The sequence below is a fragment of the Lagopus muta genome, chromosome 2 (assembly GCF_023343835.1).
Source record: "Lagopus muta isolate bLagMut1 chromosome 2, bLagMut1 primary, whole genome shotgun sequence".
Lineage (NCBI taxonomy): Eukaryota > Metazoa > Chordata > Aves > Galliformes > Phasianidae > Lagopus > Lagopus muta.
The window spans coordinates 103,614,914-103,632,528 of NC_064434.1; the positions used below are offsets into that span (position 1 = coordinate 103,614,914).

The following is a 17,615-nucleotide window of genomic DNA, read 5'->3' on the forward strand; positions in this document are numbered from 1 at the left end:
TTTTACTTTTCAGTTATTGAAACTTTACATTCCAATCATCAGCTACTACCTTTCCTTTTGAGCTTTACTTCAGTTGTCTTGATGTACAGCAGTTAAATACTGGTTGTCTGAATAACTTCAGAATATCTAAGTGTACTGAACGTCTGATGATGTCCCCACACAAATTATGGTATATTTGCTTTAATTACAGTACCTGTTCAAATACATGTACATCTCTGGAGATGTTTGGCTCACCAAAAAGCTGAAATAAAATGGCTATTTTTGCACAATTAAACTTGTAATAAGCCATGAGGGGAAAAAACCTTATAACTGTGTCTCTGTAGTTTTTCTTTAAAGGCTCTGTTGGAAGATCCTGCCTTCAGTGTGTTCGCAGCTTTCCTGAGCTTAAGTTAAAAAAAAATTTGAATGTGTTTCTGGGCAGGTGATTGAAGCCATGTTAATTTAGGAGGTTTTTTTATTATTATTTTTAATATGGAAATTCAGCAGGGATACTGTTCTTGTGTGACTTTGTGAAATTTTTCCTAATTATGGTTGAATAATAGATATCCAACTGCACTGTGAGCATTGTAGTTGGGTGATGGAATGCTCTCTGCTGGTGAACTTGCAGGAGTACGTCTTCCAGCTGATCACTTTTCTGCAGCATATTCCCAGCATGAAGAAAAACACTGTTTTCTAGGGCTTCAGAAGAAGCAGATATTTGTAGTAATTTCCTGTCTCTTTAATATGCTTTTGCAGTCTTGTGTTTGTTAATCATTTTTATACTGTTATATCTTTGCTTGAAGAGACTGAGTGCCATGGAAGCAAACTGCTGTTCAGATCTGTATTCTGACCATGTAATCTTTCTTGCAAAACCCTCATGAAGTTACTTAGAATAAATTGGATGTTACTGCAAATTGGTTTGGGGCTAATTTTGGATGCACAATAGTAACTTGCAAAGTGTGACTGCAGTTTCTCTTAAAAATAATGAAAATACAAATGCTTATGATGGGCAACCGTTCAGTTTCTGTTGGCCGAGGACCTGGGTGATACATACAGTGTCAGATAGTTCTGTGACCTTAACCTTCCTCAAGTAGAAACATTCATTATTGTAATGTTATCCTGTGAATGGCTATCTAAGCTGCTCGAAGGAGATATTAGCATTAGGAAAATTGAAATAGCTTTTTGTCACGGGAGGTTCCTAATGAGGTGTGTAATCACAAAAGCAAGTGTGCATATGATTCATGGTTTGTGTGATAGTTTAAGATTTACTACTGATCCTTTAGGACTGAAAAAAAGTGTAGTGTCAAAGGTATTGTGTAAGGGTAGGATGAAGCTGTCTCTGTTCAAGAGTATTTCCCTCATATTTTCTTTTCACCTCAGTGTATGTTTTTATTCTTCTAGATGGAGAATCTTCTGACTGCAAGATATTTGAATGTTGATTGAAAGTATTCCGTTTGTGATACAGGTAAGAAGATCTCTCAGTTAACAAGAGTCTAAATGCCAAGTTCTCCTGTGTTTTCAGTCTGTCAGGTATGCACTGAAATTCAGTGGAGTGAGATACAGTCTAATTCTCTCTGCCTGGAATTTATTCTGTAAATACACTAGTACTGCTTTGGGAGGAATTTCAAGAATTTAAAAACGAAAATGAAACCAAAGTATGCCATCAAATGTTTTAAGCTGTGGTTGTTAATAGAAAATGTGATAAGTTTAAAGCTATGGGTTAACACTGTTATGGTTGCTCTGAAACCTCTAGATTAACCTTGAGGCTTTGCTTGCCAGTAAGACAGTAACACATAAGAAATGAAAGGGGTGCCTACGTTAATGAAAAGTTCCTGTTTCTAAGTGAGCATTTGGAATAGCAAAGAGTGCAAAATATAGCACATGCACTGACTTTGTATCTTACTGTCTGTGTTTCTGCCTCAATTGCAATTAAAAAATAGTTTACTAATGAGGCAAAGATCAAGTGCAAAAAAGCTTTTGACTGAATACTGAAAATTAACGATCCATGTCAGTTAAAGCTATTCAAACTGTGCAACTGGCAGACTTTTCTGTAGAATTATAAAGTTTCTGCATATGAAGTGTAGAGTTTTGGGGAATCACCTGGATGAAGCAGCTTAATCAAGGACTGCAATAGAAAATAGTGTGGGTGGAGAAGTAACAGAAAAAATGAATGCAAAAAGTGTCTCTTCCTCCCCATTACCGCACCTGAAACAGAACCAAAATCACAGCAGCAAGTTATAAGAAAAGGTAAAATGGTTATAATAAAACCCAGGAGAGGGAAGTATGGCTAAATGAGATGGTCAGACTTTAACAAGAAACCTACTACTGATGCTTCTACAACTATCATAATTTAAATAAAACAAGTTGTTACTTTAGACTGATAGCAGTAAACATACATTCCTTCATAAAGTTACTGTATAGAATCTCGTAACAGATTGGATTGTTTCAGTCTTGAGGAAATTGCTACAGCTCAGTAACAGGAAAATGTTGTAACTCGTTAGAATTATCTCAGAGTTACACTGAAATAGTGGTGTGTTTTGTTTTGCTTTTCTATTGGGGTGTGTGTGTGTGTGTGTATATATATATATATTTCTTTTATAAATTGTTCTGTCCTCTGTTTTCTAAGTTTAAGTTCTTCACAAGGCCACCAAAACCAACAGAACTGTGCAAGTCTGCCCTTGGAGAATGTGTGTTCTTTGGTCTCGCTCTGGGAGCACAGTGTGATTGCAGACTCAGAATGGCTGGAGTGGAAGATTTTCTGCCTAAGTAATATTGACATTGTGGGTGTCCTCTGAGTCCATATGTCACGTTCTCAGAAACAGTAATGTTTGTTGCAAGCACATTGCAATGTTGGCTATATCTGGTCATTGAAATATTCTTCTTTTTTCTTAAGCCAAAACAAGCATGAAGATCATAAAATCATCAAGGGCCAATTTTCTGTTGCTGTTGTCTTTCTGTACACACACTATTAGAATTTGTGAAGAGCTGTTGGTTGTTAGGAGTGCCCTTCTCCTACTGTCTTAAATTCAGCTGCCACAAAATGTGGTTTGGCTGTGCATTCCTTTAAAAAAGCTGAATGAAAAAGGCCTTTTCTTCTGCCTTTTGCAGCCCTGTTCTCTGCAGTGCTCTACTCCATACTAGGATGATGCTTCCTAAAGTAGAAGGAACTGTGCAGTGCCCGTAAGTATAATATATTGAACAAAAAAAATTGCCATCCATGCACACTGAAGTAGTTTCACAGATTTTAGCTTATCTAGAATTATCTTTTCCTGGTGCAACTGCTTCTATGTTTGTACTGCACACTGTTTGAGATGGAGCAAATCCTATAACAAAACAGTTAAATTTAATCAGAACTACTTGTCCAGTCCATTTTGCTGTATATGTACAATGAGAACAAGAAGATCTCTCTTAGTCTTGTGTTGCTTTTAGCTTGTTTACACTTGCTAGCAATTTTGGTCGTCTTGAGACTTCAGATGAAAGCAAATTCTACCGTGTGTTTCTTTGTTCGTTAGTTAAAAAAACAGAGAAGTTAAGAAAGTGAATGATTCTTGAAGAATCTTATTTTACATGGAAGGATCTTTATATAAGCATTTTGTAAGTATGGGAAAGAAATCCACACAATTTCTTTTGTTCAGGGGCAAATTTTGTCTATTGATATTGATATGATTGTCTATCTGTCTATTGATAACTACAGTAAAAGAATTACTGCAATCAAAATGTCCTTTACAGTTGTGCAATACAGGCTAAATTTTTTTTTCCAGTAGTGTTGGAATTCTTTGAATTTTTGATTTTGATTGAGCTAGAACATAAGGAATGATAATTTCATTTTTTTTTAAAGGACCTGCTGTTGTTGATCTGGTGTCTGTCTGAGAGTTGTTTTCAGTAAGAATGATTGATATAAACCCTATGGACTCTTGTTTTTATTCCTGTTGGAATGTTGCTGGTGGACAAAATCCTTCCTATGGTAAAAGAAGAACAAGTCAGAAACTGCCTCATGAGGCTGTGATATGTTACAGGTGGGTCAGGGTGATCCCTGGTACATGTACAGAGTGGGAGAAGAACTCCTCGAGATCAACCCTGCCAGAAAGAACTTAGTGGGTCCTGGTAGATGAAAAACTTAACATGCGCAATTACTGCTGGTCTTCTGGGCTGCATCAGAAGAGATGGAGAAGAGAAGGATTTGAGGAAACTTCGTGGTGGTGTGAGGGGAGTTTATAAGCAGGAAAGAGACAGACTTTGCACAGTCTGATGGCTTTAAACTGAAAGAGGAGAGGTTGAGGTCAGAGGAGTGCTTCATCCTGCAACTTTTGATGTTTTCTTCAGATCACCACTGTTGAGGAGTGCTTCACTGTGCAGTTAGATATTTTCTTCTGATCACCACCCTTAGGAGCTCTAAGGGTCTTGAGTTGGGCATGTGATGCTGCATAATAGAGGTGGCAGCTGGAGGGTGCTGTTGCCACAGGGAAGGCTGTCACACTCGAAGAAGTGGGTACAGCATTAAAGCTGAGCTCCTGAATGGATCAATTCTCAGAGAAATTTCACATCTTGACTATTGCAACCCACCCCAGCCTGGGGTCTTTCAAGGCCATCCTCCTTTGGTAGAGGACAATGGTTGTTGTTCCTTGTCCTGCTATTTCTTTATTGGAATACTTTGTTCTTTTTGCTGGGAGTAGCTGCTGTTTTGTCTCTTAGTCATTCCTGTTAGTTCTTTGGTTTCATCACTTCATTTTCTAATTACAGCAGTTTCTTAGTGTTTTTGTTTTTGTTTTCCAATTTGTTTTTTAACGACCCTGTGTGATGGAGCAGAGTAAACTTTAGGTCAGTTCTTCCTCTTGGAGGGGATGGAGAGTGAAGTGCTGCCTCACTGTTTTCCACAGCCCTCATACTCCTCACTGAGGAGCTGTACCAGAGAAACAGCTGAGCAGGGATCAGCAATGACAGCATCACATCTTTGCCCTTGGAAATAAAAACTGGACAAGTCACAGTGTACTCATGGTTGCATGTGATTTATGAACTGTATGTTTGATCTAAACCCTCCAAGCAGCTGTAACATGGATGCATCACCTCCAACTCTCTCATCATCTTTGGCACATCCCATAGTTCTTGCTGAAGTCATTCTTGCTGCTGGAGCTAATCAGGGGCAGCCAATGGCTGCTGATGTTGTGCTGCAGTCTTTACTGTCTTCCAGTGGGTGAGAGCTTGTGCTGGAACAGGCTGCTGCTTCTGCATGGCAGATGCTGCCTTCCTTCCAGCTTATGCTTTTTTGTTTCAGTAAGGCTCTTACAGGCAGAGCTCCAGAACGGTGCAGTCAATTTTCAGTTCCTCATTGAAGTTTACCATTCAATGCAGATGAGAAAATATTTCTCCAGGGAAATGCAGGAATCCAGAGATTAGGCACAGCCTGACAGAGAAGCAAGGATGCACTCAACTCTGGAGCACCTGCATGTAGACAGCTGCAGTGCCTGGGGCATGGATGCCCAACTTTGGCTTGCTGGGCCACGCTGAGTGAAAAGAAATTATCTAGGGCTGCATATATGTAGGTTGCTCTGAAAGTAAGGCGTACTCTTTATTTCCGTGGAAACTACCAACAGATAAAGAGAGCACAGTAACACTGATAGAGGAGATGCTCAGCTAAAAGCACTATTTTTCAACGTAGTCACCACCATTAGTTGTGCATTTTTGCCAGTGATGAATAAGAGCCTGCATGCTGTGCTTGTAAAAATCTCCATGAGCAGAGGTGCCACTGCTGAAATACACTACCTACCACCTCACTGTGCTTACATCCACTGTTTGGTCTCTGCAAACATTCAGCAAGCATCAGTTAATGTCAGTAGGTGCCATTTTTCCCGTATTCAAGGAGTTCAGTGCCCTCTTTGCTTCATACACACTTCCATCTCAGACACCGTTCTGTCAGAATGGGAAGGTTCAGCCTCTACTGCCATCCCACCAACATCCGCCTCTGATGTTGTGGGTTAATGTAATAGAATAGGAGGCATTACTTTCAGAGCAGCTCTCATAAGATATATAATTAATGTCTGTAAGTAACAAAACTTATTTTAATGTTTAATATTTTCTTATTAAAACAAAAAAGAGCAACAAATCTATAAAACCGGTGGGATATGTGACCCTGTTTTTGTGACACTGGTGCATCAGTTTGGTTCAGTGGCAGTGGCTGCAATTTTCAGTGAGCTCACAGGTGTTCATCAGAGATTTCTGGTGAAATTTTACACCTCCTTGAAAATAATTGTTGGCAGATGTATGCACTGCTAAAAGGCAGTGACATGAATAAGGCTGCAAAGCGAGGGCTGATTTTCTCTGGTGATAAAGAGCTTATGTAAGTCTGGTGAAGAGACATGATCAGATCTTTGAGTTGCATGTCTGATTGCAACTTGATACATTTCATTTTAAAATTTGAGGAAATGTGTTTATGTTGACTGAAAATGGAGTTCCAAATATTAAAAAAAAAAAAAAAAGTTGATTTTTTTTTTTTTTTGGCATTCTAGAAACCTATTCTCAAATTCCGTTTTCAAAAGAGAAAGGCTGCATACTTTTCACTGTTTGCAGGACTACGTTTAGTTGATGTATCACAATGCATACAATTATTTGCCCTAAGTGAGTCGGCACTGCACCATGCCCTCACCATGCCCTGGATTCAGAAGGAATGGGTTTGGGAAAGCCATGTTTGTTTTTTGTTTCCTGTTTTCTTTCTTGCTTTCCATTTTCTCTAAGCTTTTGTGCTGGTGAGTTCTGCAGTGAAAACAAGATCTGGGTGCTGCCAACAAGCACCCATCCTTCTCTGGTCTTTGGACTTTGAGGGATGAGATGGACAGGGCAGGACAGAAGGCTCCAGGAACTGGGGCAGAGAGGGCTGGAACCAGGAAAATGCTCTGAGCTGCCTGCTGACCCCAGCATCTGGGTGCAGAGGTCAGAGCTGCTGAGTTTTGCTTGACTTGGAAGGAATGGGACAAGGCTCAGAAGGGACAAGACCAATTGTCCTTGTCCTGGCTGTGGATGAAAAGAGATCTCCCTACATCTAGAAACTCAGGACATACACAAGAGGTGTCGTGCATTGAAGGCCCCAAGCTGCACAAAGACATACATCCATCAGGAGTTTGGTGGAGGACTTCCTTTCCTTGCACAGCTCAGGAGAAATCTATCACCATGTGGTCTTGGAGGATGCTTTTGAGAACGTTTCCCTTTGGAATTCAAGGAATTTCCTCTTGTGGGGCAACAGAGCACTCAAAGTGATTTCCAAAATTTTAAAGCGTGTTTTTTCCTGTAACTTTTGCTTGGCATTACTGGTGGAGGTTTATTTATTTTCTAGTAACTCCTCCTGAGGTGAATTCCCAGATGTGGAAATTGTTAGTTGCATGGCTCTCTGTCACCAAGAATAGTCAAGGAGAAATAGGTGGGAGGAATATGAAAACACTCGAATAGCAGGTAACATTCCTAGCTAATTCCTGATAGCTACAATCAACTCTAGAAGATATGGGCAGATAGTTTAAGGAGAAATTACAAGATTAAAGCTCTTGATGATGTAATACTACAAGTCCTTGATATTTTTTTGGTAGGACGGGAAAACAGTAGGTTTAGTACTTTTCCCTGTTTCCCTAAAAATGCCATTTAAAAGAATGACTTCATTAATGGTTTTGTCTCAGAGAGGAAATTATGCGGTCTCTCCAACACATATTTTTTAAGAGCAGCTAATGGCAAGAGGATTTGAGCACATTAATGGATTTGAATATCCTTTTGCCATTAAAATTAATTGGTCAGCCTGGCAGTTTTTCTTCAACAGACACTGGATAATTCATGTTAATCGCTTGAGTAGAGAAATGATGGCTAAGGGAAAAACAGAAAAAATAATTCAGAATGCTCATAGTGACTCCGTGTTTGCTGTTTTATTAGCAAGGTTTGCTGCTCACTTAATATTCACAAGTAAACAAATTATTTACAAAAGCCATTTACTCCAAAAGTAGATGCTGCCACATACTTTAAAACAGGAAGCATTTGTTGTCACAATAGAAAAGACTTGATTTCAATACACGATAGTCCATGGCATTTTATGTGTAGTTAAATTATGTGCCTTACTGCTATTGTCACCTGTTTTATCACAATTTCCTGTTAAGAAACACTCGTTGTGGAGTTGCACAAAATGAGAATAGTAAAAATGGCATTGCGGGAGGCAGTGCAGAATTTGTGTTGAGTTGTTGCTTCATGTTTGGCCAGACAGTGAGCTATTCAGCTGAAACAGTGATCAGCTTGATTAAACCAAAGTCTGTCTCCATTGCTTGCAGGACACATCACCTCAAAAATCCTTGTAATTTTGGCCTTACTTGTATTTTATTTGGAAGGCGTACCCAGACTGGATAAGCTGTTTAGGTATGGTTGGACATCAGGGTGGACTTTTTCCCACCAACTTGCTCTTCTTCCCAATGTGTCCCACTGAAAAAACAAAGTCCTATGAGCACAAATTGAAACACGTGAAATTCCAGCAAAGTAAAAGGAAACAATTGTACTTGACTGTCAGACTGAACACTGTCAGAGGTTGCCCAGAGAGGCTACGGAGTCTCTGTCTTTTGAGTAAGTTAATGTTCAACAGAACACAATGCTGGGCAACCAGCTCAAACTGTGGCCTAGATAATCTGGAGACATTCACCAGCCCCACAGTTTTGTGATTGAGTCTGTGATTCTGTGAACTGCTCAGTGACTCAAGGCAGCAACAGCTGGCCAGAGGGTGCCTGGAAGTGAGAGAAGGAAACTGTCCCTCTTTAATTTCCAAATACTTAATAAACAGAGTAACACTCTACAGAAAAATACAGGGTGGAATGCTGATAATGCTGATATTAAACCAGATAACGCATGAAGAGACTTCAGGTTTTTACCAGACTGAGAAGCAGTGTTCAGCTCTGTAAACTTTGTAGAGAATGTGCCTTTTGTAAGAGCATGCTGCACATTGGACAACTGGAGCTGGTGGTCTGTAGGCTTCAAGGAGTTTCTTCATGAGAGGTAAACTGAGAGTAAAGAGTGACACGAAGCAAAATGGGCTTTTTTTGCTATCCTTCCTATCTTGCCCATGAGGAAGCAGAAGGAAAAGGACACCAAGCAGCTTAAAGATAAGAACAATAAGTTCAAAGAGAGTAGAAGATTTCTGTTCTGAAGAAACGAAGAGACATCATGGCTAGGAGTGATGGTCAACTCTCCTGTCTTTGAAATATGCTTTAATGCATTCACTGATTTTTTGTTGTTGTTGTTCTCTATCAGTTTTAAAGAGCTTTAAAACAAGTGCCTACATTCCAAATTTACAGATGGGTAAACTGACGCACAGCATCAGTCTGAACTGTGGGATTATGCAGCAGTCCAGTAGAAGGATTCCAGTGGAAATCCGTAGTATGCTGCCTTCTTCAGGCCTCTCAGCAGTAGGTGTTTGCATGGACAAAGGAGAGAATCTTCTGAGGTGGTACTATTTCCTCTTTCTTCCCCCCCCCCCCCCCCAAATATGAGATTAGAACCACCTAAAACTTACTTCAGTTTTATGCAGTCTACCTCCTCTGTGACTGGCATTGCACTTGTTCTGAGATCTAAGTCTGTACTAGATTTACTTCCGTGGTATGTTGATCTCCATCTGAGCAACATGATCTTCTTGAAGTACTTCATGGTGTTATTTTTTACAGTTACAAAACACATTGTGTTTATCATGCTGTTACTCATAGCAATGCATTCAACTATGTAAAAAGCGGTAAGATAATGCTTCTCTTTTACAAAGATTGTGGGGAAAAAGTCACGGACAATGGTGAAGCCATAGAAGGGTGCCCAGCAGAGAACATAGGCGGTCAAGATGCACATCAGTACCATTACAGTTTTTCTTCTGCATCGAAGCCTCTTCCTGATTTGTTCTGTCTGAAATCCTGGTACGGTTTTAAACCAAAGCTCTCGAGAGATTCTGGCATAACATAAGGTCATGGTAATCACAGGTGCAACAAATTCAATGCCAAAGATGAATAGGAAGTAGGATTTGTAGTACATCTGTTGGTCAACTGGCCAAATTTGACCACAGAAAATTTTCTCCTGATTTTTTACTATAAATAATACAGTTTCAGTAGCAAAGTATGCGGATGGGATAGCTACGAGTATGGAGACAATCCAGACCAAGGCGATCAGTATGGTTGCTGTTTGGTAATTCATGCGTGGTTTCAGTGGGTGAACAATGGCCAGGTACCTAGAACAGACAAATACACTCAAAGTGAAGTTTGTAAACAGCATTAACCAGAGCACAGTTCGAAATACATGTGGACAGAATGAAGCAGAAGGAAACTGCTGTGATTGTTAGACATTGACATATTCATCTATGAGGAATTAATAAATTTGGCCAAAGTATCAGCCTAGAATGGAGATCCTAAACCAGGACAGAAGTTCTGGAGCAAGTAGCTGAGGAGTTTGTTAAGACAGCAGGTCTTTGGCAATCTGAAAACCTGACTGCATATTAGGAACCCAGTCTTAAACTCCCACCTGCTCACAAAGTCAAACTGAAAAAGATGCAGCGTTGTATCATAAACCTTTCTGTTTTTAACAGGAATCATGCATTTGGGAGTTATGGATAGACTGGAAGAAAAGAAAGAGAGGGAATATTCCTATTACTGACAAATATGTTAGCAGGAGCTAACACAGTGTGGGGTGACAGTGTGTCCAGAACACAGCATGATACAGCATCTGGAATACTTTGGTGGGCAGCACACCTATAGGTAAGTGTTTAAAAATGCACCTAGTCAGGTGCAGGTAAAAGCACAAATACATAGAAGGAGGAGAACAATTTGCCTACGCAGAGAACTATTTGAATCTACATATATATATATATTTAACATACATGACAGTGCTTCCATTATTTGCTCTGTTAATCCTTGAAGTGAAAAGAGTTGAAGCTGACACTAGCAATGGTTACAGGTGGTTTTCCAGCCACCAGCAAAGGACTGTATGTCCATTTTCTGCTCACGCACATTTTTGTTTAGACTGCTGGAGGTGATTGTTGCTAATAATTAATCTCAAATACGCTTTGTTAAGTAGTATCTGCCATCCTGTACAAGTTGAGTTAGGTGCTAGCACTTCTTATTACTGTAAAGCTGCACAATGCACTGCAGAGCATCACCAACAAGTATAAAGAAATGGAAGTATGATGCTTGCAAGACCAATCAAGTGCCCTTGATTCAGTTAAAAAAGGGCTTAGGACCAAATTGCATTCACTCTGGGTTGCAGAACTCTGGTTTTTTTTTTGTTTTTGCTAATATTTGGTAGAAGTTGGGAAGGTTATTTTTTAAGAAGCTGCAGGTATAAGATGAGCTTACATTAGAATGCTCTCTAACCCAGACAGATTAGATATACTGCGAAGAGGAAATTTTTGTCAGAGAAATTCCAGAGCTCCCAGTGCAGTTGTATTTGACACAGAGGACTGTTTGAAACAGTGGCATTTCTCATTCATTCAGAGGCTCTTCTGTCCGTATATATCATATACACAGATAGCATCCACAGGATTTATTCATTCTAAAATAAAATGGAGAGTCAGTAGGGCTTTTCACAAGACAGATCTTGGAAGCAGATAAATTGCTCATTGCTTTTAACACCGCAGGCTAGATGTCAAGGGTCAGCAGAATTATTCAGCTTCATTGTGGAGCTGATAAATGAGTATTTTCAGATCAGGTCTTGTGGAAAGAATATTAACTTGTGGGATAATGTGTATGTAGTCATAGGTGTGCATATCAGCTCAGCACGTTTGGCTGAATGGGGAAAGCTCCACGGCAGAATCAGAGGAGAGCTTTTGTGATGGATTTCCTGGTTGCCATTGCTTACCACACTTTGCTGTCACTGTGGAATGGTGCTGGAACACACAAACTGGATTTAGATGAAACTGCACTGGAAGATGTGCAAAAGAGCATTTAAAACATGCTAGGTGCTCGTGAGTGTTCAGTCCAGGAAACCCAGCTGCAGCCAGCCTCCCCTTCTCCTGAACATTAACAGCATGGACATTAGGCACTTAGCACAACATCCTCCTCTTCTGATCTTCTCCATTCACACTGCATTATTCTTTAAGTTTTTGAAATTCTTGCATGTTTTCTGCAAATAGACATCCAGGTAGATGAAGAGGAGTCAGACCTGTGGCAAGTCCTACAGGTCAAGATTACTTTCTTTATACAGGGAACCTTTTAAAATGGCCTAAATATGTGAAGCGAAATTTAATAGGGGCTAAATTTCACTACACACATGACATAACTAACATGGCTGTGAAATGAATTGTCTTTCTCTATGTTTACTAATTCAAAAGCTCACACATAACAGACAATGAAACCAAAACAAAGTGAATGAAGTTCAGTGATTACACAGTCAACTTCAGTGATTAATTATAGGGTTGTTTTTGAAGATGTGTGGGGAGATATGCTAGAAATCTTATTTCCTTTCAGACATAAGGGCTCAGTGACTTGTATTACTTCATCAAAATGGGATGCAGTAGAAGGGTTTTTTAAAAATAAAAAGTAATTCAGAAGTAGAGAAAGTAATAGAAAATGGTGATGTGCACATGACAGTGCTAAGAAATTAAAGTCTTATTCCCTAAGATTATGCAAAAGGTACTGTGCTGCAAGCTGATCGAGGATTTGTTTCATAGGAGCTGACTGTCCTTTTCCCCAGAGCAGGCAAAACATTTCTGAACTTCCTCAGAATCTTTCTGCAGATTTTGTGTTGACTTCAACAAAAATTAAACCAGCTGTGCACAAGCCATCTCTATAACTATCAGCAGGGTTAAACTGATCCTGAGTTATCTTTTGGATCAAGTGCCAAAACCTAGGCAACATTAGGCTAGAATATACAATAGCACATGAGAGAAACTGATGGTGGTGGTGGAAATGCTAGTGCAATGAATGGTAAGAAGCTTGAAAGAAATCATACAGCATGTAGATGGATATACAGAGGATATACAGAAATATGTATGATCATACACAAGAGGTGACTTGTAATGGTCTTTGTGTAAACAGTTTACTGTACAGGTCTTTCTGTGAGTTGGTCATGTCAGGCTTATATCAGCATGAAGCTGATCTTCAGCACTTGGGTCTGTCAGAATCCACAGCACATAGGATTAAGAGAATAGGAGTTGTAAGAAAGAGTATAGTTAAATGACTTGTTAAAATTCCTGGAGGGAAAGGCAAGCAGAGAAATATCTCAGGACTACAGCATAAAGCAGGTGTGCTTTATTTTTATTTACGACTACAGCATAAAGCAGCATTGCATTCAGCTCACACCATTATGAAGGCTGTAAAAAAACCTCTGGAAGGCTGCATTGATGGAGTATTTTATCATTTCCTGGACACTGCAATCACCACTGTTTCATGGGTTCTGTAAATGGCATTTGGATATTTCCTAGCCTGCTGCAATGTCACCCTCAGAGAGGCATGTAAAGAGAGAGGAGAGTATTTCAATGAAGGAGGGTGCTAATCATACTCACTGAGCATCCACTTCTGGGTTGGAGCATCCAGCTAAGACCTCAGTACTATCAAATGTTTAATGTATTGACTATTGAGTTTGCTCAGTAGAGCATGACAAAGAATAATAACCCCATTTTGCAAGCTAGATAGAGGTCTTACCTGTTATTCTCTTTCACACAAAAACTGGGAAAAATACTTTAGAAGTGAGAAAAACATATTCTGTGGAGCAGTAACCCTATTAGGAAACTCACCTGTTAAATTCTGTAGTAACCAGTCAACTATTTCTCTCTCTGAAGAATACTTACTTCACATTTTGTAGTAAAGGTAGGACAAAAGGAAAAGCTCTGTAGCCCAGTAATGGAAGTTCCTTAGAGATACATAGTTTGGAACAGGATTTGGTGAAACACCTTCCTTTTTGATCTATTGACAGTTTCCAGTTTTGCTGTCTCCTCTTTCCTAAATCTGTTTCAACAATTGAGTTAGATATATTTTTATGGGGGGTGGAGGGGAAGGCTTTAATAAATGAACATTCTTTTCACCTGAAAAGTTTAATCAAGAAATTTCCACTTCGTTTTCTTTGAGATGATCTTATGACCTCATGTGATTAAGCTGTTGCGAAACAAGATACCCAGGTCTGTATAGCACCTACCTTAACGTGACCACATCCTACAGAACAGCTGAGCTTGGTAAAAATCTAGAAATCTGGCTTTCTCCTTGTGCAGTTGTAACTCCTCACCTACCTGTCAACAGCGATAGCCAGCAGAGCGTTGGTAGAAACATAGAGAGAGACAGTCCGTAGGTAGTTGACCGAGGCACAGAGGACATGGCCATGCTCCCACGACAGCTGCCGTACCACATAGTAGTCCATCTCAAAGGGGCAGCACACGATGGCAACAATGAAGTCTGAGATTGCCAGGTTGGCAATCAGCAGGTTGGTGAGGTTTCGCAGCTTCTTGTAGCGGGCAAGGGCAGCGATGAAGATGAAGTTGCCGATGCCACAGACCAACATGATGCCAACAAGAGCCACCCCGATCACAATCTTGGCTGCAAAGAAGGTGCGCGTTTTGGTCATGTCATCTTCGCTGTCCAGTGGCAGGTCATAATCACTGTAACTGAAATTGAAAGGGAAGGACAAATTTCGCATGGAGGTTAAATCTCCATCATGGAGATTGTAGATTGCAGCAAAGTTGAGATTGACGGTAGCATTTGGGTTATGTTCGTCTTGCTCCAGGACCATGTCTGTCTTCTTTTGACACACGTGGCTTGGCTGACCCTTGGATTTGTGATAAAATTACCCAGGGTGTCAGGGCACAACAGTGGCAGGCAAGAGACCTCATCTAAAGTTTCCTTCTGAGCAGTGAGTCAACTTTCCTTTGTCCCCATGAGATTATAGAGCAACGGCATCATTTATCGTCTTCTGTGGGAACAAAAAGAGGAAAGCATTTCCTGAGAGGAAATTACAGCAAAAATAACATTCATAGAGGGAAGCAATATCCACCTGATTGTCTTGCAGCTCTATTGCTGTCAGTGCACAGTGGGAAGAAATACTTTGTGAAAGGATGCTTCGGTTATCATAAAATACCTAGAGTTGCATAAGACACTGGTTGTTACACCTGGCAGTTTTATTTACCAAACATGAAATTTTGTTTTTAGCACAGTGTAAAGTGACAGTACAGGAGTGCAATCCTGTGACAGTAAAGTGACAGTAGATTGCACAATCTACTTCAAATATCTACCAGCCTTCAGGTCCATGGTGTTGACATCTCTGTGTGAGGTAGAAGAGTTTAAAGGAGATAGCACCTTGGTTTGCTGAGAAGCATCTGATGTCTCTTCGGGGCAAGGCTTTTGCTTTATGCTGGTTGTCTCAGTTAGGGCAATACAATAAACAAGAAAGAAGAGAACTGATGTCCTGGCTTATAAATACATTTCTTAATTAGTAAGAGTTGCCAAGACCCAAGAAAAGAGCAAAGCCAGCACTTTCTTTTTTGGCAGCCATGTAGTGAGTGCTGGGGGAGGGACGACCAGATTTCCAGCCCGCACAATCTATCATTGCTTCTCTCAAACCAGTGTAGTACTGCCAGTCTGCATGGACAAGAATTTATCCCATGAACCTTCTTGTAAGGCTCTGCTGCAAAGGCAAACCAGCTGTTCAAAAGGAGTGTGCTTCCACAAACAGTTTCACCCTGAATATTTGAAAAGAGAGAGAGGATACTTCCCTCTTTGCACTGCCTGTTGTACCAAACATTAAAAGCAGATTTATTTTCCACACTGAAGAAAATATCTAGTCTACTCCTTAATATTGCCTTTCCCTCTGGACCAAAATGCTGAGAAGATTGTATTCTCGCATCCTCCCACACTATGTCTGGGCGTCCTCACACCAGACTCCCAGATATCAGGACAGTCCTAACCCATCCCAGAAGAGAACTGAGGAGGATTGCTGCTTCTTCTGTATTACAGCAGTGGGTCTTCGGCTCAACAAAGGTACTAAGCAATGCCCACAATGGCTACAAAGGACAGTGTACGGTGGAGCTGTTGTTCTCCTTCCCTCCCTAGAGCCACCCTCAGCCCCTCGCGTATTAATGCTTCACAGATTTGAGAGAAACTCTTCTGTACAACTTCTGTCTCCACATTGCTTTTCAGATTGAGAGTTGCAGAACAACTGAATAGCAGAAAGCCAAAGCCTGAAACTAAACAGCATTTCAAACAAGTAACTGACATCCCCAAAGCTGACTGGAAGCATGAACCTTCACGAAACACTGGTACTAAACAATTACTTGGACACAAAATCTGTATATTGGTCATAGCAAGGAGCAACATCTGTTTTACACAAATGTCTCTGCAAAATATCAGGAAAGATAATTAAAATAAATAAAAACAACCACACACAAACTGACATAACACCATCAGGTAACTAACTACCTGCAGTTGCTCTTATCTTCTTCAAGGTCTCTGGGACTCTGGGTGTAGTCTCCTGGATTCTCCCCTGCAAATACGTTGCTGTAACTGAAGCACAGAAGGGATTACTACAAAAGCAGCCAAAGGACTTTGCTGAATGATCATTTCTCTGCCCTGTAGCTCAGAGGGAGGATAGCTCTGCTGTCTCCGTGCATGCATCTAAAGCCTTTTCTCAGTGGGAGGCACCTTGAAGCTGTCCATGCATTTCTAATTTTAAAGAGGCAGTACAATACAGAGACAATACAGCACAGGTCCCCAGCCTTATTTTTCCGCTCTTTAAGTCGCCTGAAAGCAGCAAACAGCAGAGTGTCTTTGTTAATGAATCTGAGCATGGAGGGTATAAAACCCCAGTGTGTGCTTGTTTTTTGAGTTCTGTCTGTGCTGGGCAGCAGCTACCTATACCTGGTGTGAAACAGAAGCAGAATACAAAGCTCCCATTGGGGAGGAGTGGGAGGAAGAAGAGTTTCCCAGGGACCTTTCTCTATGGATATCTCTTGCAGCCATTGTCCTGAAGACTGCTACTGTGGCAGCTTGTGCAGAAAGGAGGGTCAAGCATTGAACAGCCATAAATCAAAGGACTTCTGACAGCTTCCCTTGACCTCTAAGGGAATTAGTCAGAGTAGCAAAGTGGCAGTGAATCCTTAAGGACATGGTATCCTTTGCTAATGCTGCCTCCACGTTTCTCTGAAGGGTGCTCACCCCAGCAAGAGGTCTTTTTGCTTCCCAGTTCTCCAAAAGAAAAGGAAACACACTGCAGATCTGCTGTTCTCTTCTGCACCTCTGGTCATCTTCGCCATAGCTGACATTTTTCAAGGTGTGGAGTTGGGACACACGGCATAGTTCTTGGTATGTGAGACTGTAGGAGGCTATAGGAAGTCTAGAAGAGTGTTAGTTTGCAGAGAACTTTTAATTTGATCTGCAGTACACACTTACCAAGACTTAGCTATTGTGAGCTAGTGAGGTCCTACCTCTGAAAGAGGGAATTAGAGCAGTCTGTTAAATGCCTACAGATATGAAATGTCTTTGGATGAGACAGTAATGTGACATTTGTACTAGAAAACCTGTGGAAGGTCAGAGTCTGCACTATCTAGAGCTAGCAGACATCATTGTGAATTTTGCATCCCTTTCACTTGGTTTTATTTTAGCAGTCATTCTAGTAGGTGAAAAGCCTCTGTAGACGTGTTTAATATGCTAAAAAGGTCTAACCAAATGCACAGT

General features: G+C 40.5%; 1 protein-coding gene across 2 annotated transcripts; it reads right to left on the reverse strand.

Moving 5' to 3' along the window:
• Window positions 1–9,462: 9,462 nt before the first annotated feature.
• PROKR1 (prokineticin receptor 1) lies at window positions 9,463–16,541 on the reverse strand. Of its 2 annotated transcripts, none has more exons than XM_048937247.1 (3): window positions 16,362–16,541; window positions 14,183–14,859; window positions 9,463–10,195 (listed from the first exon to the last, which is right to left on the reverse strand). In XM_048937247.1, the coding sequence occupies exons 2-3, from the start codon at window positions 14,677–14,679 to the stop codon at window positions 9,499–9,501; spliced, it is 1,194 nt and encodes a 397-aa protein (XP_048793204.1). In that variant the 5' UTR covers window positions 14,680–14,859; window positions 16,362–16,541; the 3' UTR covers window positions 9,463–9,498. The 2 variants fall into 2 exon arrangements, with proteins under 2 accessions (XP_048793204.1, XP_048793205.1); XM_048937248.1 differs by lacking the exon at window positions 16,362–16,541 and adding an exon at window positions 15,243–15,310.
• Window positions 16,542–17,615: the final 1,074 nt, after the last annotated feature.